Source organism: Rhinichthys klamathensis, unplaced genomic scaffold, assembly GCF_029890125.1.
Source record: "Rhinichthys klamathensis goyatoka isolate OS25496 unplaced genomic scaffold, OSU_Roscu_1.1 h1tg000619l_1, whole genome shotgun sequence".
NCBI lineage: Eukaryota > Metazoa > Chordata > Actinopteri > Cypriniformes > Leuciscidae > Rhinichthys > Rhinichthys klamathensis.
In genome coordinates this window covers 108642-133387 of record NW_026607071.1, presented here as the reverse complement: position 1 = coordinate 133387, position 24746 = coordinate 108642, and the positions used below count along the sequence as shown (strand labels likewise).

The 24746-nt window shown below is 40.2% G+C and overlaps 2 protein-coding genes across 2 annotated transcripts; one reads left to right on the top strand and one right to left on the bottom strand.

Annotated features, from left to right (window-relative positions):
• The first annotated feature begins 222 nt into the window (after positions 1 to 222).
• LOC130076021 (zinc finger protein 664-like) lies at positions 223 to 11207 on the top strand. Its single transcript, XM_056240907.1, has 2 exons — positions 223 to 304; positions 9882 to 11207. Exons 1-2 carry the CDS (start codon positions 250 to 252, stop codon positions 11111 to 11113), a joined length of 1287 nt encoding a protein of 428 aa, XP_056096882.1. The 5' UTR covers positions 223 to 249; the 3' UTR covers positions 11114 to 11207.
• An 11516-nt stretch (positions 11208 to 22723) lies between these two features.
• LOC130076019 (zinc finger protein 98-like) lies at positions 22724 to 23935 on the bottom strand. The gene is made up of 3 exons (XM_056240904.1): positions 23734 to 23935; positions 23533 to 23619; positions 22724 to 23364 (listed from the first exon to the last, which is right to left on the bottom strand). The coding sequence occupies exons 1-3, from the start codon at positions 23933 to 23935 to the stop codon at positions 22724 to 22726; spliced, it is 930 nt and encodes a 309-aa protein (XP_056096879.1).
• Positions 23936 to 24746: the final 811 nt, after the last annotated feature.

Here is a 24746-nt window from a genome sequence, read left to right as displayed (position 1 = left end):
AATAGTTGAGTCAAATATAAAACTATTTCATTTATTTTACATTTTGTTAAATTGTTAGTGGATGGTTAAACGTAACATAATGCTTAATGTGTAATTTAATAACTGATTTATTTTTGATTTTTGCAGATCTGATTCTCCCATTATACAGCAACTAGCGTTCAGTGAAGCTCCTCCCACAGGAATACACCAAAAGTCCTAAATGCTGGAATATTTTCATCATCTTACAAGTGAAGAAATAGAGTTGGGAACATGAATGATCCAGAACCCTGCAGAATAAAACATGAAGATACTGAAAATCTAATAGGTTGGTGTTTATTCTTGATTCTTCATTAATGACGCTGAAGAACCATAAGGTTATAAAACTTGAAGCAGTTCATCTGATTTAATGGTTGTTGTTAGAACAGTCATTAGAAGTGTGAAGGTTCTCATGCGCTCTGTTTCCAGTCCTGGAAAACACATGTAAAATGGCCTTGGAAAATCTTGTTGGTGTCCTGGAAAATTAACAATTAATGTCAGTTGCAGAAAGTAGTAGCCTATGTTTAGGGATGCTGAGTTTTGACATGTTAGAGAAGTATTTTGAACGGTGATGTTTACTCTTGAAACCTAGAACAGACCTGCAAGGTGAAAAGGGTGACATGTTTATGAAGTAAATAGTTGTACGGAGTCTGGGATCAGCATCGTCCCACAAGAGAAAATGTTTGTTTTTACAAACGAAGCATTCTGGTCCACTCAAATAAAGGGAAAAGACAACATTTGCTTCAAGTAAAAATAGATACAAATATTTATTGATACTAGGGCTGGGCACTGACATAAATTTCTCAATTGGATTCGATTTTGATTCATAAGCTTGCAATCCAATTTTGATTCAATATTGATTAATTTGGGGCCTATCAGGTACAGTGCATGGCAAATTTCCTCAAAGACAAAAATATCTCATCTAATGCAGTAAACTATACAGGCAACCACAGTTGGTACATCCTTATAGTATTAAAGGTTACAATTAAATTATTCGTAATTTATAAATTACATAAGGAAGTTTTTATAATAATGTTGTAATACATTTTTAATTCCATAATTATGATTCTACTAGTTTTTTAATATTAATATTTAAATGGTGGCTGTCATAAAATGGATTTGTTCAAATATACATTTCGTTCCAAGATTGTGTGTGATGCAACTTAACAGTTAACGTAGACTAACCATGTTCCGTACAACAACGATGTTCCGTACAGATTAACTTTAACCGCCGATCGCTGAATAAATACTTCTAGGTTATACACAAAAAGCATATCTGTGTCGTCTTCATTTATCCCTCTTTCATCCCCGATCAAAACAGAGACACTCCAGCTGTTTGTTCCAGTGATATTTCAGTAAGTTTGCCAGGTGCGCCCACTTCGCTTGAAAATGGACCGTGGGCGAGCTATACTTCAGACAGCGGCTTGGGTGGGGAGACAACTAGAGCAGCGAAAATGTACTTTTGAAATTCATTTATGCTTTTCCCAGTATTACAGTCTTTATTAAATGAATATTATGTTATCACAAATTGTTAAATATAGTACCCTTTTGTTGACTAAATGCTGTGAAATGGGATTTTTTTTCCCGATTGCGGCCGATGACCGTTTGGCGCCCCTCTCAGGCAGCAAAAAAGGCAGCACGTCTGTCAGCAGTGCAGTGATGATGTTTATATTCATAAAGGGTCAATTAAGTTAATATTAACATGAATTGTTACATGAATTGAATATTTTAACATTAAAATTGATCAGTTGATCAGTTAATTTTCCATTTTCGCCGTTGAAATCAGGTTATGCGCTCTGTACGGAACACCATTATAAGCCTGTACGGAACATAGTTAACGCTTATCATCTTCCGTACACAGGTGGAGGAGGTAGTTTTCCCCACTTTTCTCAAAAACGATTGGTCCAAAAGACATCAATCAAAGTGTGGACCAATCAATGGGTATTCCCCTGGAGAATGATCACACAAACATGCTAGTCTTGCTCTCAGAAACGGAGGAGTGGTCGCTGACGTGCGGTGATTGGCGGAAAGTGAGTCTACGGAACATGGTTAGTCTACGTTACCTGTTTTTCAGAAAGTAACGGCAGCCTAATATTCCTTCTGTTGTCTGTGTCATTAAAGGAATGGTTCGGAGTAAAATCAACCTAGGGTCCTTTGCACCATGACCTCAAGCCAAACACCCCACCAGAAGCCTTTTTTCCCTTGGTCGAACATTATTAAAGTTAGAGCTTATTTAGAGATATCAGCTGAATGGCTTAGTGCAGGCGCTAAGGGATCCAAGGATGCATCTCGTAAATTACCCCACTAATAATGCCCGGAATGGTACCGAACTTCTACAGTAGTACAAATAGGTTCTGTACTCATAAAACGAGGCATTGGAAAGTTTGAAAGTACATCAGGAGTTTATTTAAATAACACTTGCCTGACGGCTCCGGCTACTGCTAACCTGGACGTCGAGGTCACTTCCGTGATTTGGGAAAAGCACGTAAAAGTCCTGACAGAAAGCGATGCATAAGGATGTAGTGTAACAGGCGCGTCGTTAGACATGGGCATCCGGGGCTTCAGCCCCGGGTGTTTTTTTTATAGCCCCGGATCTCCAAAAATTTAATTTATTGATAATTATTTATTTTTTTTAAATAATTTTGTATTTATTTAAAGGTGCTATCAGCGATTTCAGGTCCAGAAAAGGCCGAAACAAAAATGATCACATTCATCTATTTTTTCCTAACGATCCGCTAGCTGCCCGCCCCATAAGCATGCTGTCCAAAAACCGCGTCTCTGTAGGCAGCCTAGGCTCTGAGATCTGCACACAAAAACAAACAGATAAAACCACCTAAATAAATAGTGTTCCAACCAATCACGGACAGGGGCGGGTGTTGTGAGGTTTTGCGCTCGTGCACAGGTTGGATGCGAAGTCAGAGCAAAACCCGCCCCTGTCCGTGATTGGTAGGAACACTGTTTATTTCGGTTTTGGTGGTGGTTTTATCCGTTTGTTTTTGTGTGCAGGGGCCTCATTTATAAACGTTGTGTACGCACAAAAGAAGGCGTACACCGCTCTCTACGCAATAATTGGTATTTATAAAAAGCAAACTTGTGCGGTCCTTCACGCAAGCTCTGACCCAGGCGTACGCACAAAAACGGGTGAAATGAGAAATGGCGACACCGTCGGCAGATGGAAAAAACACGTGTAAGTGTGTGAAAGTGTAGACCGTTGTGTAAAAGAAATGGCAATACTGCCTCTCATAAATAAAATGAAGACTTCACAAAGCAAGTCTTACAATTAACAGCCTACACGAACACCCGTTTGATTGATCTGCAGTGTAAAACAAACAAAATCAAACAAAGATTACATAACAACAGAAATGCAAATTAACACATATTTGCAAAAAGAAAATTGTTCTGCAATAATATTGGCTTGTTATGCAATTCATCCTCATAACACATCTGTAGCTTGTCAGATGCAATCAAATGGATGGTAATAAAATGTCATGATGCCATCACAATACGTAATGGAGCGCTAGACGCTTTTTTGCATCGACTTTGATGTCCGACTATTTATTTTTTCACGGTCCACGGTTGTGAGGCTGCAGCATTAACGGCGTCTGCAACCTTTTGCCACTCAAGTGCCTTTTTACTATAGTAATGCCCACACTGCATGCCCTCCAAACAACATTTTACTCCTCTTTTCCACCTCGCCAACGATCATTTCTACTTCACATTGAGTGAAGTTACGTTTCTTTGTTTTCCTCTCTGTATTTGCCATGATTTCGCAATCGATGCATATTAAATTGTGGGCGTTTCACGGACTATTTATGGGCAACTATGGGCGTGACATGAAGCCGCAAAAGCTGCGCAACATTTAGAATTGATTGTGATTTATTAAGGGAAAACTGCGTAGGATGTGCGTGCGCATGGTTTTATAAATCCGAATATTTCTGTGCGTACGCACGTCCTATGTTTCATCCGTACGCCACTTCTGACGCAAATCCTACGCAAAGTTTTATAAATGAGGCCCCAGATCTCAGAGCCTAGGCTGCCAACAGAGACGCGGTTTTTGGACAGCCTGCTTATGGGGCGGGCAGCTAGCGGATCGTTAGAAAAGAATTAGATGAATGTGATCATTTATTTTTGGACCTGAGATCGCTGATAGCACCTTTAAAACAATTGACCGGGTCTTTTAACCTGTCCTTCGGAATCATGTATTAAAGACGATTAAAATGTGTTCAAGCAGATCAAAGTTACTATGGTTACTATGGTTACAGCATGCTTGCATTTAGAGTGCGCACCAGAGGAGAGAGAGAGAGAGAGAGAGCCATCGGTTAACTTAAAACTTTAGGGCTTGACTGTCATTGTTGTTTGTGGCTTCTGGTGGTAGCTATTATGGACATTAGACACTTTTTAAAAAGTAAAATAAGGAGTCATGAACGATACGAGGCGGATGAGAGGCAAGAAGAGTTATCTACTGGCGCCGCTCCCTCGGAGAAGGGTCTGGCTGCAGACTTGCACTCTCAGACTTGCACGCTCAGACTTGCACTCTCAGACTTGCACGCTCAGACTTGCACGCTCAGACACGAGCGCTTCCGCTGCAAGTGACGTCACTTGCAGTCGACACCTGCTCTCCGCTACCGGCTGTGGCGTCACTTGCAATCCCTTGTTCTCCGTGTTATTTCACAGAGTCGATTGATGCCAGATTTGAAGATAGCCAGCAAGTGGTGTTTGGATCAATCTAGTGCACTGCATGGTTCTGTTCATTTGCCCAAAGTAGAGTGTATGGAGGAACAAGACGTTGCGGAAGCCATTGAGAGATTAGAGAAGGCTGAGTTTCCACAGGACAGAATCGATGCTCTGGAACCCTTTTGCTTCATCTTTACTGTAATGAATGACATGCAAATGTTTCTTGAACATGCAGTCGATGTCATGAAATTAAAGCTAAACTGTCGAACTACACTAGAGCAAAGTGAATAATGTGCTAATGTGTTTTTATATATGTTGTATATTGTCTATTTGTACCTTGTATTTGTCTGTTTTGCACATTAACTGTGTGTAATAACTGTAAATTGACATTTACAATATAAAGAAAAAAAAAATCATATCTTGATGTTTTTCATCTACAAACTGTTCCCACAAAGTTGGGAGCATGAAATTGTCCAAAATCTCTTGAAAATAATTAAAAAATAATTAAATATATTATAATAGTAAAAATAATTTCTTTCTTTCTCATAACTGAGTTTTGATTTCTAAGTGATCAATTTATGTACAAGTGTTTTCCCACATGATTATTGGCTGTAGGTCATCAGTAAATGTGGTAATTTGGTAATGTGGCATTTAAATGCCAGTGTTTCCCAGATGAAACACAAGAGCTGTTAGTTTTGAATGATGTGTGTAATGTAGAGAAATTTGTTTAGAGTTTTGCGAATAGTTTGTTTTTCAAATGCAAACTGAGTGCAAAGCATATAATGTCCTTGTATTTTTGCAGGCTTGGTCTAAAGATTTGGTACATGAGTGAATGGTTTCACTGAGTGAGCCTCAAATTCCACTTGTAGTGTTTTAGCAATTTGAAAAAAACTGCCAACAAAATGACAAATGACACCTTAACACGACCAAAACGAGCGTGTCTACGCGTTCAAAAGAAACACGTAAAAAATTGCCGCGGACAAACACTGCGTGTTGACGCGGTCAAATTTCACGCGTTTCGTTTATCGCGTTCCGTAGAGAGCAGGCGTCGATTGGAAGTGATGTCACTTGCAGCGGAAGCGCTCGTGTCTGAGAGTGCAAGTGACGTCACTTGCAGAGGAAGCGCTCGTGTCTGAGCGTGCAAGTCCGAGAGTGCAAGTGACGTCACTTGTCTGCAGCCAGATGCTATTGCTCCCTCGTCATTAAAGTCCCTGTAAAGTCAAAATTAAGTATGTGTTCTGAGTTTGTCACACCACAGACAAATGTGTTATTAGTCACCCAGCCAAATTTGAATGATAAAAAAAGCCGGCAAGTACATAAAATAAGCTATCAAATTCTTTAAAAAATTAGCAGTAGTCTCTGCTCTCAGACGCTGGGGGCGTGTCCGCTGGCTGCGCTGAAACCACGCCCACTCGCGGGAAAGCTGCCATCGCCACCACACTCAACTGTCACCGCTACACCCGGAATGGATGCTTAAATAGAGTTACTGTGTGGAATCCGACTACCTATTATAATTATAACATAAGCACACAAGGCAACTTACACTCATTGGTGGGCACGCACTGTCGATGATGGCACCAGTTGTCGGCGCGACGGGAGGATGAAGGCCGAGGCGAGAGAAATTCGGTTCGGCCCCGTTCACCAGTAACAGCGGATTATCAGTGAATCCCAGTTGTCTCCGACAAAAGTTTATAAAACTATCCCGTGTAAAATGATCACTACAGAGGCGGGTTTTGTCGGTGATCCTCAGCTCTCCATCAAGGTGTCTCTTCACAAAATTAATCCACCTCTTCTTGATGTGATCGTTTTTCGGAAATGTAAATAAGGACATTGATCTGTTTACTATAGGTTTAGTAGTACGCATTTCCGTGACGAAGGCATAGCTAGCTAGAAAACAGTAGGGTAGTATCTAATAGACTGACCAGTGTTGCCAACTATTTTCAAAGGAAAGTAGCTAAGGCCTTCCCTAAAAGTCGCTAAATGTCGCTAGATGACGTCATACGTCAATTAGCATATTAATGACGTCATCGCGCCGTACTTGCGTTCTGTCAGCCTAGTGCGTTTTCTCTCTAAATGAATGCTCTATTCAATATAATATAGCCGAATGTCAAATAAAGCTGTTCTCATTTCCTATTTTTGTTGTTGTCAGACAATTGAACGAGTAGCTATAATATAGTGAATGATTACATTTTGTATAGGCCTATGTGGAACATTATCTGAATTGAGAGAGTTAGGGAACCGGATGAACTAAGCTCTGTGATAGTGTTACAAGTAATAAGCACAATAAAATAAATTAAATTTAAATGGTCAAACTAAAAGAGAAGCAGATAAGTGATAAGTCCGTGGAAAAACACTGCTCATTCGCGTCTGTCAGCGGCCGTGCGCTCCTCTCAGCCATTCACTGAACAGGGGAGACGCAGCTAGAGAGAGTGACGACAGGGAGAAAGCAAGACCTCGCGCTCGCAGGACAGTACTGACAACATTTGGAGGTTACTGAGGTTTGTCCAAAAAGTCGCTAAAATTGTCGCTAGTCGCTTTTTTGAAAAAATGTCGCTAAAGGGGTCTGAAAAGTCGCTAAAAATAGCGACAAAGGCGCTAAGTTGGCAACACTGAGACTGACGCGATTGATCGGCAAACTGATGTGAATTTGTTCCAGTGCGTCATCAAGTAGGGGCGTGTCCAGGAGCTCAAGGGCTCCAGTGCGTCATCGAGCCCCCGTTTAGACCGCCCAGAAAATACGGAAAATAGCAATGGTGAAAAACTGTTTAACGGTCTAACTCCACAATTCAGCACTTCAAAGTTCACAGTCTTTGTAATATGTTTTAGGAATACATTTCTAACATTTATAATGCGTTTAGAATTTTTTTTTTAAATTGCCTTTACAGGGACTTTAAGCTCAGTTCGGTGAAGGCTCTTTAGCAAACAAACCCTGGTCTAACTTACCTAGCCCTGTACTCACTGGGGTATTAATGCAAAACATGTGCCTCGAGTCATTCAATAACCCATTATTAAACCACCTCATTCTGAATAAATCAGCCGTTTGAACGAATCGTTTAAATGAATGACTCAATGACTCGCTCATTAAGACGGCGCCTGCCGCCTCCTACTGGCCGTTTAGTGTCAAAGTATCATTCTTTTCAACATTCCTTATTTGTATATATAAAAAAAAATATTCAAAACAATCTCATAATCTCATTTAATACAGATATCATTTTTCAGTGTAAATTATTTAATTTTAATGGTAACAGCCTAGTGTCTTATTATTTTAATTGAATGTATTGATAAAATGTAAGAATTTGAAATGAAATTTAGAGCATACATTAAATAAAATTAGGGGGAAAATGCCCTTTATAAAGGTACAAAAAATTATTCCGATAAGAGTGTTTTCAAAAATTAAACATTGCCAATAAGTTTAAAGGGAGTAAAGCCTCTGTAGGCTATAAGGGAAATGTAATAATTTTGCCAAAAGAAGAACTTTTAATTTAAATAAATTTTAATTTTAAATCAGCCTACTTCAGTGTGATATGTTACCATATTATCATGCTTAATTGTAATGTGATGATCAGATATCTAAATCAAAGAATATGGGTGGTTGGCGGGTGGATTATTATTTATTTTTAACAACAGATTCGAGTGACTCAAAGTGCACCAGATTAATGAATTTATCTTTAAAATGTTCAAAATTTTCTCCCGGGGGGGCATGCCCCCAGACCCCCCTAGTGTTACGATTTGACCACCTCCACCTCATTTTGAGCCAGGAAAAACCCTGTAAAGCATTCTATCTTTTCACCTATTATTTAAAATGCTACAAAAAAATGCACCTGAATGCAGGAAACGAAGTGTTTAATGCCCAACGTTTCCTGGGGGAGGTCCCCCAGACCCCCCATTTATATTATTATTGCTTATTATTATGTGCCTATGAGTAGAAGTAGTTACCAAAAGCGGGGGTGTGTGGGTGGTGGGGTCTGGGCTAAGCCCCCAATGTATCAAGACCCTAGCAACGCCCCTGTAGTGTAACAACGCCCAGTTCCAGGAATGCACTAATATTTTGTTGGTAGTACCAGTTTGCAACAATTATTAGTTAAAACTAAGTTTTCAAGACTTCAGAAAAAATAATAATTCGTCGTTACACTACATCCTCATGCATCGCTTTCTGTCAGGACTTTTACGTGCTTTTCCAAACTCATTGAAGTGACGTCACCGTCAGGTTAGCAGTAGCCGGAGCCGTCATGCAAGTGTTATTTAAATAATCTCCTGATGTACTTACAAACTTTCCAATGCCTCGTTTTATGAGTACAGAACCTATTTGTACTACTGTAGAAGTTTGGTACCATTCTGGGCATTATTAGTGGGGTAATTTACGAGATGCATCCTTGGATCCGTTAGTGCCTGCACTAAGCCATTCGGCTGATAACTCTAAATAAGCTTGAACTTTAATAATGTTCGACCAAGGGAAAAAAAGGCTTCTGGGGGGGTGTTTGGCTCAGGGTCATGGTGCAAAGGACCCTAGGTTGACTTTACTCTGAACCATTCCTTTAATGTTAATAAATAAGAAAAATACAGCTTTGACAAAGATGAATATTTAATTTCTACAGTGAACAAATAGTGTTATTTTACATTTAGACAGCTTGTAGGATAAGTGTGCCGCATGAAGTGAGTAACGAGCACAATCTACAGGTGCTCCCTTGAGAACCAGACCAAAAAAGTTATGTGCACCCTTGGTTATGGGAGTATAACCATGATGATAGTATAACATTTATAGTGGAATAATTATACATTAGGAAAGTAACAAACAAAACAGTACATGCATAACTGAATTAGTGTTCACCTCTAATAGCATGTTATATGTTATGTCACATGCTGACAGCACCATTTTAGTAATTAAATCAAAGCAAGTTAACCTACCCGTGAACACTGTATTCTGTGAAGCAGTCCAGGGTTTTTCCCTGCCTATGGCTTGAGATGCTGATAGACTCCAGGATCACTGTGACCCTACAAAGGACAAGTGACTTGGGAATGGATAGATATCAGATTAAGAAAAAAAAACTTAAAAATATCAGATTTATTTTGGTTGGTGAAGGCAGTTATTGGTTTCTTTCTGATAAAATATTAGGGTTAAATTTATGTTCTTTCCCTTCTCATTTCTCCATTTTTTTATGATTTACTGAAAATTAAACCTTCTTTCATTTTAGACCTGATGGAAGACAACAAGGAGAGTGAAGAACTGAGAGAAGCAAAGGAGAAACATCATCTCAATACTGGTGAAAAATCTTCCAGTCCCTCACAGACTGATAGTAATTTGAGAAAATCTTTCACCTGCCCTCAGTCTGGGAAGAGTTTTACAGAAAATGGAATCTTGAAGAGACACATGATAATCCACACTGGAAAGAAGCCACACACATGTGATCAGTGTGGGAAGAGTTTCACGAAAAAAATAGGCCTTAATGTACACATGAAAATCCACACTGGAAAGAATCTGCACACGTGTGATCAGTGCGGGAAGAGTTTTACGTATCAAGAGAGCCTGAAGAGTCACATGATAATCCACACTGGAGAGAAGCCGTACAAATGTGATCAGTGCGGGAAGAGTTTTGCACATGTAGGCAATTTTAAATCACATGTGCTTTCTCATTCTGGAGAAAGACCATATAACTGTGGTCAATGTGGTAAATCATATTTTTCAGCATCATCCCTGAAGAGCCACCTGAAAATTCATTCAAAGGAAAAGCCTTACATGTGTTCTCTGTGTGGAAAGAGTTTTAGTGAGCTGGGTACTTTAAAAATACACCAGAAAAGACACAGTGGTGTGAAGAATCATGTGTGCTTTGATTGTGGGAAGACCTTTCTTACAGATGCTGAAGTGAAAATGCATCAGAGGATCCACACTGGAGAAAAACCTTACAAGTGTTCACACTGCGACAAGAGATTCAGTCAGTCAGGAATCCTGAAATCACACGAGAGGATTCACACTGGAGAAAAAGTTTTCAAGTGTTCACACTGTGACAAAACTTTCATTCAGTCAGTACATCTGAAATCACACGAGAGGATCCACACTGAAGAAAAACCTTATAAGTGTTCACACTGTGACAAGAAATTCAAATGGCCAGAATCCATGAAAAAACATGAAAGGATCCACACTGGAGAAAAACTTTTCAAGTGTTCACACTGTGACAAAACTTTCATTCAGTCAGTAAACCTGAAGGCCCATGAGAGGATCCACACTGGAGAGAAGCCATACAAGTGTTCTCACTGTGACAAGAGTTTCATTCAGTCAGGATCTCTGAAAAAACATGAGAGGATCCACACTGGAGAGAAGCCATACAAGTGTTCACACTGTGACAAGAGTTTCATTCAGTCAGCACATCTGAAAGCACATGAGAGGATCCATACTGGAGAGAAGCCGTATCACTGCACTCCTCCATGAGGGAAGGGTTTCACTCATTTATCTTCTTTACAACAAGCGACAGGACAACGAAACATCATCTGAAGTTTTTACAGTGAACAGAGTTCATCTTTAAGACAGGCGGTTTCAAGTGATTTCAGATCAACTCAAAAGCTGTCTCCATATTCAGTGGCTGCATCCTTTGAAGGCAGCACTGAGACTAGCTAATAGCTTGTTTTCATATGACGTCACACCACTGCGTTGCCATGGCGCGAAATGCAAATGGAGGGCAGGAAGTGATTTGCTGTATTTAGAAAGCACTATAACAAACTCAAAATGCCTATGTTTTGCGTTGTTTATGGTTACTTAAATCGATCAAACCACGAGGAGTTTTTATCGTGTACCAAAAGTTGTTGTTCATTAAGGGGGAAAATGCAAGAAATTGGCCGAAAAACTCCGGAAAAACGGCTTGCAAACCTACGTCTGCGGTCGGGAGGAGCCGAATGGGAAAATGCCCGTTTGTGGAGTGATCACTTCGTCAATGGTGAGTTAATACAACTTAAGTGGCTATGTTTGTGTAACGTGTAACATTTACGAACTTTGTAAAGTCAAAGTATGTCTGTAAGACGAGGTAGTTGCTGATATCTACCACCTCGATGGCAGGAAAATCTTTCAATTCAGTTGAAAATCGCTCCTCTTCATAACGTAAGGATCACGTCCAACATATGTTTGATTGTTTGTTTACATCTTTCTCTTGTAATAGCGTGTAAAGTAGTACAGTACGGACTTTCCTCCATCTCGTCCATTGCGCTCTTCACTCCCTGCCCTCCATCTGAATTCCGCGCGTAATCATAATCACGTGACTGAAACCCAGCTATGGATGGTATAGCTGATTGCGTCACCATGGCACTACAAAGATTGTCCAAATTCAAAGCATCCTTCAAATGCTGCCTTTGTTTCCCGTGAAATAAAGGATGCAACAGATGGACCCTTCACGGCCTTGCCTACCACAGAATTGATTGTGTGCCTGTGATGAGACATTTTTTTGTTGAGAACATGCCAAATTATACTTTTAAATGTAAGTATTGGGTTTCAATTACTCAAAGAATCCAATGTAATAAAAACAGCAACAAAGGTTCAAATGTTGATTTTTCTTTTTTTATTATTATATACATAAACAGACCAAGGTGATAGTTTTTAAATAGGTTTGCAGCTGCCACAGTTGCTAGGCGACGAGAACAGACCATCCCATTGAACAACTCCCGGAATGCAGTTAGCAACAATTTGTTGATTACAACAATTATAATACATTTTGTTGCTTTCATTTTCCAAATAACAAGTGGTGGAATGTAAAGAAATACATTTACTCTGTATTTAAGTGCGAATTTGAAGTACTTAAAGGGGTCATATAATGGTACATGCACTTTTACAAGTTGATTGCACTGAAATTTGTGTTGGCAGTGCCTGTACACAACGATCATAAAATTATAAAAATCCATCCAGTGTTTTATTTTAAATCTCCTTATATATTTTACCCAAGCGGCAACCTCCCTGTCTCTCTCTTGAAACCAACACAGAAGTGAATTAAACGGCAATTCATCGACTGGCCGCCTGAGGCTGGCTGCAGAAGTGAGTCAAAACTGTATCTCCCCATGTTAAAATGCCTAACTTTACAGCAGAAAAAAACATGTTTACAGCCTGGCTCTCTATGTGGCTTTGGTCTATACAGCTAATTTTGCCCTTCATAACAACTGTGAGGGGGGTGATTTTTTTTATAACTCACCCGTTTAGTTGATTAATATTTAAAGTTCTGCAAAATTAAGGGTGTGTCCACTTTTGAGTGACAGGTGGATTCCCAATGATGTCAATGCTAGCCGGTTGAACTTGCCATCTCTGCCGTTTGTGCTTTTTTTAATACACCGCCGTTGTCGTCGAGTATCGTTCGAGAGAACAACCAGCGCTGTATTCCAGTAGTTCTCCTCTGTGAACATGCACTAATGGATGTCTGACAATTTCGTTGCTTTTTGGAGTTTTCAGATTTAAAAACGTCTATAGATATAAAGGCTCCACTCGTTCTGCGGTGCCATTGCTCTGGAACAGATTATAACATGCTTATGTACCGTCAGATGAAATCCTGCAGGTGTCTGTGTTTATCCGTCCATGCAATAAATGCACATCCTTGAATGAGCGCGGATTTCTAGCGCATTTACTTGAACTTCATAGGTAATATATCTATGTTTTGACCCATTTGAGAATTGAGATGCGGCCAAAATCAGAATTTAAAATGGACTGAATAATAAAGCTCTCTACGAACTTGACGAGCGATGCCGCGCTAACGGACCATAGACTGCAAAAAAGAGTGACTGACATGTATGCACATAATCACGGTCACACACACTCTCAGAGTAATATTGTAAAGTTACTGCATAATACATTTTCAACTAGCAGAATAACTTAGCTGTACAGAATCACGATACACAGTCTCATTTGTAGCTATGTCTTTTAACTATTATAATATTTCGAATGGCAAAAACAGGACCTTTTAATTGGCATTCTGATTTTAATCATCAACTGTCACTTTAGCGCGAGGCCCTGTGCAGTCACAGACTTGGTACTGTGAGTAGCATATTGCATTAGCTTCCAAGCCTGCGCTTAGCGCTAACTCCATAACGTCGCGCTAGGTGGGCGTGGTTTCAGATAGCCAGGCTCCTCAGCGCCGCCTCTTTGCCCATATTCTATTATCCGGGAGTGACGAGCGGTGACGCGAAGCCAAGATGGCAATGGCCGGCTCCGCCCACTTTAGGTTTCAAAAATGCTCTTCAGAAACCTACGGGTGACGTCACGGACACTACGTCCATATTTTTTTACAGTCTATGGTTTTACCCTGTCTCAAATTGAGCTGTTCGATTTTGTGACGTCACAAAATCGACGCCCCTCCCACGATTGTTAATTGACAGCAGCGTTTCAACACAGACCCGCCCTCGCTCGTGAGCCCAGATAGCAATGAGTCGGCGGACCACCGTCGGTTCTCCGGCGGCAGTAGAAGCGTCAGAATGGCGACATCGCAAACACGTTGGACGGCGCACCGCCGGCGCCTTCCTACCGCCTTGGTTAAGCGGCCGGCCCGCGGGCCAACCGCCGTTCCGCCGCGTTTATATTGAAGGCCGTCCTTCCGCGGCCCGCCGGAGGAAAACGCTATTTTCGAGCGCTCTGCCGCCGCTTATTCTGGCTATATATATATATTTTTTTATTTATAGCATGCAGTTTATCAAGAATAATGATTGCTCAAACCAGACAAATTTACAATTGGCATTTTTATTCCACATTTCAAAGTACAGTAACTGTCATTTAAACAAGATGTTTCAGATCACTGAAACACAACAGAAAAATAAATAAATCAATATACTAACATGCAGGTTTCCAATTCAATTTTGGTTAAACAGCCTTACAAGCAAATTACAACACTTACAATAAGTGTTCATTTAAAAAGGACAGCTCTAGGGAAAAAAATTACCAGTAAACATTATGACAAGTAAAGAGGATATTTGATACCAAATAATGTGCAAGATACCAAATAAATAAAAGTATAACTACGTTTACAAGCCATTTCTAACAATATGATAAGTGGTAGTAATTTATAGTAAAGCTCTGGAGTAGAATAGGCCATTATAACGGCAATGCTAACCTGTGGCACAAGGATTTACAAGCTTTATTTGAAAAAGAAAAAAAGAAAGTAATTTCCACAGTGAGTGAGTGTAGTCTGACACTTCTGACTTCTTTAGGGGTCTTGATTCTACTGACTGCAAGATAAAGAAAGGATTCCAGTTGTCAGTGATTCTGGGGTGTCAGTAGTCAGTCTAGTTTTAAGTGGTCGGCTGTGGGTCCCTCTCAGCTGTGCGGCGCCTTTTTCTGCCTTCACGGTCAGATGCTCCTTTCAGGTAACGCGTAACGTTAACCTGGACCGCCTCATCAGTGCATCCTGGGTTGCCGGGTCCTTCCGGATGGCTAATATAGAAAATACAGATATGTCATTTAATTTGAATTGCATGAGGACAATAGGACATACACATCTACTTAAATCTAAAAAAAAATATCCAACTTACTTTGAACAATGGTCTTCAGGAACATGTCTCTAAAACATGCTTTATCCCCTACACCAAGCTGAAAATCCAAAAAAGTGTTACAAATTACATTTCTCTGAAGCTTCTCATAAATAAATAAAAAATGTGAAAGGCTAAGGATTCAGACTGTAATATATGCAGTATACAATCTTAAATTTTACTTTATATCTAGGTCTACTACATGTACAGGTAGCCCCAGTGGGAATTAAACCGACAACCACAGATGCTGTTTGCAAGTTGTACCTAATTGCTCAGTGCAAGCAAACGTCTTCAACATTGTTTGTTGAACTTGCTTCACCTGCTCTTGAAGTAAGATTTTACAATTCGTATTTTTATATGTAATATTGTAGTGTTTATTATAAATGATTTATCTGTGCACTTCATTATTCTTTTAAAATTCATGTAGCCTTATAATCTTTAATCAAATACGTTACCCTTCCCTCCCCCCTCGAAACGACTTCTCTTCTCTTCCGGTCATGTGCTATGGCGCGAGGGCGTGGCAACTCCCCTCAAACCGTGCTATGAGCAGAGATGGAGAAGAGGAGCGCTAGAGTAAAACCCTGCCCTCCGTTCAATATACCGTTTCACTTTTAAATACGTCACAACAATCCATTATTCTGTTTGATGCGGATACACACACCGGTACCCGTTCATTGAATTCAGTGAAGTTTAACAAGAAACTTGTCAGAATATGCAAAATGGACATTTTCACAGGACATTCTAGCATTTACACATAAGGATATAAAAATAAAATGAAAGTTATGCGCCAAGTAACACATCTGTCAAAGCAAGACAGGGCAAGACCCAGTAAACGTCTGACGCACTTACATAAAGCATTCTCATGTTTCGGACAACTTGGTTCGTGTACCATGTATGCAGCAAATCAATCTGTGTCCTCTATTTTCCATAAGCGTTTGGCCTATAAAAATATGTTATTTTAATTGACTGCAGCAATTAAACATTTGTCATTTGATTGATCATTTATTCATTTTATTATATTATAAAAAATTTATAATTTAATCATCGTATTATTATTCTTAATCATTTATGTAATTTTATGCTTTTATACTTATTTTACCTTTGCTTTTGCACTGTTTGAATCTTATGATTGTGTGGTTTGAAGGGATGTTTGTCTTCATGAGTTAGAGATAAGAGAATGTCTCAATTTCAAAGATGATGCTGTGAAGCAGTTAATTTACATGCTTTTTTCTTGGTATGATAACACTTGTTGGAATTGTACTGGCCAGACAAAGTCAGAGCATTTAGTAGTGTAACATCTAGACGAAGTCTGAGCATTGAAACAAACGCATCTACGATTATTCAACAAACTCTGCTCTATTTATTGTCATCACTTCATCTTCTGCTCTTCTCTGGCTTTCTCAGTCAAACTCACAGGCTTATAGAAAAATTATATCTTCTGGCATTAATTTGGCGTCAGGGTGAATCTAGATCGGATATTTTTTATGTGGAGATTCATCCGATTCATTGTCACATTTCAACATATGAGGACAATGGTGCTGTAAATCCAAAAGAATTCCATACGCCAAGTATGCATGTGTGTTAGTGGGTATATTGACCTTCAAGACACCAGGCACAGTTGCCTTTACACATCTCATAGAGATATCATGAGAACAGTACAGAACAAAACATGGGTGAGATTCTTAGTCGTGTCTTGGATGTTAACCACAGACATTACATGTAACATGTAATTACAGGATAAATGGATTTAAGCAATAATTCTATTCATTACATAATAAAAGAGTGTATTGTAAATCCACCCCTTCAATTTATTTTTCCTATGCATCCCATATAGCATTTGCTACTTTAACTGTTATTTCACAGTTCTTATGACTGTTCTTCTAACAACTTAATCTAATGCATTGCTTCAAGTTTTATAACCTTATTGTTCTTCAGTATCATTAATGAATCATTAATCAAGAATAAACACACCAACCTCTTTGATTTTCAGTATTCATGTTCTCTAAACTCTATTTCTTCACTTGTAAGATGATGAAAATATTCCAGCATTTAATTGGCAAATTCCTGAGGAGAATAGGAGAAGCAGATCTAAAAACAAAACAAAAAACAGTTATTAAGTTACACATTTTAAGCATTTATGCTACATTTAACTATACATCAATCAAAATATAAAATAACCAAAATATTTATATTAAATTTATATTTAATTTTTATTCAGCTTTGCACTTGCTATGATTTTTGTCATTGGTTATTAAATATTGTTTTATATGAAACAAATATTTTTTTCACAGACTAACAAAATTAATGAAGTTATCTGTTGCACTTAAATTAGGCTTGTGACCATTTACAAGTGATCTAAAGACCATTTTCAAGAGAATTCAAGAGACCATTTGAAATTAAGAGATTATCGTTTAATCAATAATCAGATCATTTCACATAATAGTCAGTTTATATTCTGCAAAAAGACGATAAAATTGCACTGTAATAGTATTATTTCTCACCCACAATCTGAGACGAGCAAACCATAAAAATAGGCTACATCAAAACGTTTTGGCTTCGTTTTTAGTAACTTCTTTAACATTTACACCGTGACTTGACTTTTAGATCACGTGAGTAAGAATAACATTACATCAAGCTGCATCAAAACAATCATACAGACAAAAGCAGGGTAACAGTTTTGACCAGCTACGTTAAATGTTTAGAGTAGGCAGGCAGACGCCAGAGAAGACACAAATAGTATAGCACAGAATTCGGTGTGGGAAAAAAGACAGAAATGAGCGCTAAAATGTTGCTTATAAAAACTTTTTTTTTTGCAAGATTGTGTAAATAAACAAAGCGCTGTGAATTGCTCACCTCGTCGTCGACTGAGAAAGAGAAATAAAACACTAAATAAATTAAAGAAAAAAGGAAAAAAAGGAAAAGGGAGCTAGGGTTTACGTTTCAAGTCATATTATTCTATTGTCCCTATTCACTTAAATAGGGTATTTTTTATACTACTTTTTATATTACTTCAATGCAAGTGAGCAAGTGCACCGTTGTTTGCTTAGTGACGTGTGTGTTCAAGTAAGCTAGAAATGCGCAGATTCTGCGCAATACGCTGTATTTAATATATCATGAGGACTCACGAGTAGCATATTTGCGCTAAATCCGCGTGTATTTTTTTTATGTCTCAAAAATCGAACAGGATTTTTTCACAAAAGTGACAGCCCTAAAGTGGAACCTCTTCGTCAGCTGGTGCTCTTCTCGCCGAGAAGACCCCCGGAGATGCTCGATCAGTGTTGTGCTTTCCTTCCATCAAGATGTGTTGGAGCGAAGGCTGTCTCCCTCCACCCTCAAAGTCTATGTTGCCGCTATCGCCGCACACCATGATTTGGTAGAAGGTAAGTCTTTGGGGAAGCACGACCTGGTCATCAGGTTCCTGAGAGGGGCGAGGAGACTGAATCCTCCTCGCCCTCCTCTCGTTCCCTCTTGGGACATCGCGGTGGTTCTAACTGCCCTGCAGAGTGCTCCCTTTGAGCCTTTGCAATCAGTGGAGCTTAAGATCCTGTCGATGAAGACAGCGCTCCTGGTTGCACTGGCCTCCATCAAGAGGGTAGGGGACCTGCACGCATTTTCCGTTGACGAAGCATGCCTGGAATTCGGGTCGGCTTACTCTCACGTGATCATGAGACCCCGGCCTGGATACGTGCCCAAGGTTCCTACCACTCCCTTCCGGGACCAGGTGGTGAACCTGCAAGCGCTGCCCCGGGAGGAGGCAGACCCAGCCTTGGCACTGCTCTGTCCAGTACGTGCTCTCCGCACCTATGTAGAGAGGACGCAGTGTTTCAGAACCTCAGACCAGCTCTTTGTCTGTTATGGTGGGAAGCTGAAGGGAAAGGCTCTCTCCAAGCAGAGGTTGTCTCACTGGATAGTGGACACCATTGCTTTGGCATACCAGCAGCAAGGTCAACCGTGCCCCCTTAGTGTGACTGCCCACTCCACCCGGAGTGTGGCATCCTCTTGGGCTCTAGCGCATGGCGCCTCGCTAACAGACATCTGCAGAGCTGCAGGCTGGGCGACACCTAACACATTCCCCAGATTCTATAATCTCCGAGTGGAGCCAGTCTCCTCCCATGTACTGTCTTTTTCAAGCTAACATGGGACCCGTTAGGTGTCTTCGCTTACTCGCCATTCCACTCCATGGACTGGATACGTGCGATATTTTCCTCAGGTGAGCTTCCCCGAAAGCCCTGAGTTCCTCCTGCACTCCTGACGTCGGCGCCAGTGTCTCTTGCCTGAGCGTCGGCTAGGTGCCTCCCGTGTGCATGGTCCCTCTCCGGAGCAACCCCCACATGTGTATTCCCACTGTAAGCCTCTTTGAGCATGTGTCTTTCCCTTGGCAAGCCACCTTGCCACCCCTGGGGTTGAAATATTCCACCTGCGGCTGGACACCCCAGTGTTCTCCATATGCTTCTTTCGGGTCATATGAGTATTCTCTAAGTCCCCCCCGTTGGGCTGGCAATATTTTGCATATTTCCTCTAAACTATGGGATATGCTCCCCAGTGTACCTTGGTATTCCTGTGTTAAATAGGAGTCCTTCGTCCGTGCTAGTCTCACGACAGGGATCTCAGATTTACGCAGGGCACTGGAAGACAGCTGTGAAGGTGGCGTTATTAGACTGGTACCCCATTCGTCGTCCTCCGACGGAACTCGGAGTGACAACGAAAGGGAACGTCTCGGTTACGGATGTAACCCTCGTTCCGTCTGTCTGCCACTTCCGCTGTACCGCGGGGATCGCCTGAGCTCAGTCTTGGCTCCTCAGCGAAGAAACATGTCTGTATGTTGCGTGACTTCCTCCTTTTATACCCACGAGGTGAGGTGGAGTTACGTCATGGAAATTCCACAGACCCATGGCATTTCTTTGCCATTGGCTCTTTTTGTAATACTCGAAGTCGATAGGTGTTCTAACCGAAACCCCATTCGTCGTCCTCCGACAGAACGTCTCCGTTCCCTACTCAGGGAACGAGGGTTACATCCGTAACCGAGACGTTTGTTTTTAACCGAAAAAAAAAAACATTATCCTCAATCTCCGACGTCCACCGGACTTTCTGGTGCGCCATACCGCAGGCTGTTTTGATTTTGTTTTGCCGCCTTGTCATCTCGCTTTCTGATTGGCGACACGCCACAGTCCACAGGCTGCGTGCTCGTTTGTCCCCAGGGGACACCACACACGAGGAGAAATCGGGCCAAATAAATCCAACATGTTGGATATCCCTGATTTGAGATCGGAGCGGTCCCGACGTCCTTCCAAGCAGACGAGAGCAGTCTTAACACACCACACACAGCAGGAATATCTGATCAGATTATTTGACGATAATCGGAGCATCCTTAAGATTGTCGGAAGGGGTGAATCGGAGATAAAATCGGCCTAATTATCCTGCCGTGTGAACCAGCCTTAAGTTTAGGGCCGCTGCAAATTTTGAAAAAAAATTGCCTTTCTTCAAACAGCATCCTTTCAACCCCTACAGTTCAAAGAAGAAAATGAGAGAATCAGATTTTAACATGAACAATTAAACAGATAGAACTATAAATTAAACACAAAATTAAAAAGAATAAAGATTTGTCTATTACAAACCAGCCTCTTCATAGACAATTGGAAAAGTTTTTGGGGCACACCTGACCTGTTGAAAAGAGATGGTATTCATCCCTTCCGGGATGGTGCTGCTCTTTAATATGGCACATAGTCTTAGACCTCAAACATGACAATCTGGGGCTCAGGTCAGGAAGCAGACAGACTGACTAAACCGACCGTCTGCTAGCTGTCTCCCGTCACTGAGGTCAGATAAATCCCATCACACAGACTCTTTCACCTAGATATCATCACATAGGCTGCGCTTACCGCAACCTGTATCCGGATGTTGTCCATATACACATTGAAAAGACGAGTGTAAACGCGCATGTCCAGGTTCGGAGGCGAGGACACATTGTGATCGGATCTCAGTGTAATGTAAACGCAATCCAGCCACCAGGACATCATATAAATCCCCGCCCAGTCTCCCCGCATGGCTGTCAGAAAATAATGGAAATTACACTTATTTGAAACTTACAATAAACGTCAATCTTTAAAAGAGTTTATTTAGTCATGATATCTTAATGAAGAGCTGATAATCGGAATACACTTTTTATTTTTTAAATGTTGAATGTTTTTAATTGTTTCAGCATGTTTATTAATCTCCCATTTCTGTCAAAATTGCATGCTGTAACCTTAAACCCAGATGATCGATTATTATGATCAACCCAGTTATTTTTGTATGATCAAATCTGCCTTAGTTCAAAAAACGTAATTTGATCTAAGACTGGAGATTGCATAGAAAAGTAAAGTGAGTGAGTGAAAGCAATTGCGACATTATTTAATTTGTATCATCTTTAGCCTATACTCTCAATCTGGTGTCGTGATACAGACCTAATTTAAATATTATGGGGAAAGAGAAATCTGATCGGTTATCCAGATCACATGTTAATGGCAAGTGTAAACGTAGTCATAGAGACTCTGTGTCTGTTTCCAAAATTAGGAAATACAAAAACACTCAAACCACTTTAAAAGGTAAAAATTTAATTGAAGATCAACAAATAAAAAACAGATATACCGGTAATACAGATGAACAAATGATAAAGCTGGGGTTACTAAATATTCTATCCCTTTCTTCAAAAACACATATTGTAAAGGATATGATTACAGATCATAACCCAGATGTACTGTGTTTGACAGAAACCTGGCTAAAACCAGCCGGATCCAGTTCAGATGAAGGACCTGCACCTAGACACGACCACAGCGCAGCCCTGAAGTCAACCATGTCAACCAGACTATCCCCTGCGAAAGCCTCATTTTGAGATTTTCACGACAAACGTTTTTCCTCTGGTTATACCAGCGTGGATCTGCGGATGCAACTGGGAAAGCTGTGTTGTGCATGCTGGACCGATGATTGGTGGTGTCACTTTGTAAAGAAAGACTATGCGCTTGCACACATATGCATACAAAAGCGCATGCATATGGACTGAACACATAGTGCCGTCGCCGTTTTAACAGATTCACATTTTTTTATTTTACACGGAGATGATAATGGTTTCGCTTTCAAAAATAATTATCAAAAACTTGCACTTTGAAACCAACATTAAAGTTGGCGTCCTCAGGCCACCAAAACGCTATTGTCATGTGTTCTGGCCATATATTTACATTACACGGTTTTTTTTCGTTGAAAACAGTGTCATGTAAGCAGCCCCTGAGTTAATGACTAATGCTTTTTACAATGGAAATTAATTGAAAAACAAACATACTTAAACTAGACAATGACTTTCTTCTAGAGTTGCTGTACAGCCAAAACAATATTTGTTGCATTTATTTTCCTGTTATCACTCTAAAGCTCCTTTGAAAAAATCTGAAGAGGAACAACTTTGACGGAGTAAAAAAATAAATTAGTGAAATTCTTCCCTCATGGAGGGCAGTGATACGGATTCTCTCCAGTGTGGATCCTCTCATGTGCCTTCAGGGTTCCTGACTGAATGAAAGTTTTGTCACAGTGTGAACACTTCTCCAGTGTGGATCCTCTCATGTCTTTTCAGATTTGTGAACCTTCTGAATCTCTTGTCGCAGTGTGAACACTTGTAAAGTTTCACTCCAGTGTGAATCATCTGGTGTAACTTCAGGCTTCCTGACTGAATGAAACTCTTGTCACAGTGTGAACACTTGTAAGGTTTCTCTCCAGTGTGAATCATCTGGTGTGCCTTCATGATTCCTGACTGACTGAAACTCTTGTCACAGTGTGAACACTTGTAAGGTTTCTCTCCAGTGTGGATCCTCTCGTGTATCTTTAGGTTTCCTGACTGAATGAAAGTTTTGTCACAGTGTGAACACTTGAAAGGTTTCTCTCCAGTGTGGATCCTCTCATGTCTTTTCAGATTTGCGAACATTCTGAATCTCTTGTCGCAGTGTGAACACTTGTAAAGTTTCACTCCAGTGTGAATCATCTGGTGTACCTTCAGGCTTCCTGAGTGAATGAAAGTTTTGTCACAGTGTGAACACTTGTAAGGTTTCTCTCCAGTGTGGATCCTCTCATGTCTTTTCAGATTTGTGAACCTTCTGAATCTCTTGTCGCAGTGTGAACACTTGTAAAGTTTCACTCCAGTGTGAATCATCTGGTGTACCTTCAGGCTTCCTGAGTGAATGAAACTCTTGTCACAGTGTGAACACTTGTAAGGTTTCTCTCCAGTGTGGATCCTCTGATGCATTTTCACTTCAGCATCTGTAAGAAAGGTCTTCCCACAATCAAAGCACACATGATTCTTCACACCACTGTGTCTTTTCTGGTGTCGTTTTAAAGTACCCAGCTCACTAAAACTCTTTCCACACAAAGAGCACACGTGAGGCTTTTCCTTTGAATGAACGTTCAGGTGGCGCTTCAGGGATGATGCTGAAAAAAATGATTTACCACATTGATCACAGCTATATAGTCTCTCTCCAGAATGAGTAAGCATATGCGAATTAAAATTGCTTACATGTGCAAATCTCTTCCCGCACTGATCACATTTGTACGGCTTCTCTCCTGTGTGGATACTCATGTGTACATTAAGGCTTCTTTTTTTTGTGAAACCCTTCCCACACTGATCACATGTGTGCAGATTCATCCCAGTGTGGATTCTCATGTGTACATTAAGGCCTCTTCTTTTTGTGAAACTCTTCCCACATTGATCACATGTGCGCAGCTTCTTTCCAGTGTGGAACTTCATGTGATTTTTAAGGGCTATTTGTTGTGCAAAACTCTTCCCACACTGATCACATGTGTGTGGCTTTTCTCCAGTGTGGATTATCATGCTTATCTTCAAGATTCCATTTTCTGTTAAACTCTTCCCAGACTGAGGGCAGGTGAAAGATTTTCTCAAATTACTATCAGTCTGTGAGGGACTGGAAGATTTTTCACCAGTATTGAGATGATGTTTCTCCTTTGCTTCTCTAAGTTCTTCACTCTCCTTGTTGTCTTCCATCAGGTCTAAAATGAAAGAAAGGTTTAATTTTCAGTAAATCATAAAAATTGAGCAATAAGAAGGGAAAGAGCATAAAATTAACCCTGATATTTTATCAGAAAGAAATCAATAATTGCCTTTACAAAAAAAATCATATATTTAAGTTTTTTCTTAATATAAAATCTATCCATTCCCAAATCACTTGTCCTTTGTAGGGTCCCAGTGATCCTGGAGTCTATCAGCATCTCAAGCCATAGGCAGGGAAACACCCTGGATTGATTCACAGAATACAGTGTTCACAGATAAGTTAACTTGCTTTGATTTAATACTAAAATGGTGCTGTCAGCATGTGACATAACATGCTATTATAGGTGATCACCAATTCAGTTATGCATGTACTGTTTTGTTTGTTACTTTCCTAATGTATAATTATTCCATTGAATAGGGGTATGTTATTTACCAGTTGAGATAACCCAGGGGAGAGTTGGCAACCACTATAAATTTAAAATATAAATAATCATTAGGGTTATGCTCACATAACTAGGGGTGCACATAACTTTTTTGGTCTGGTTCTCAA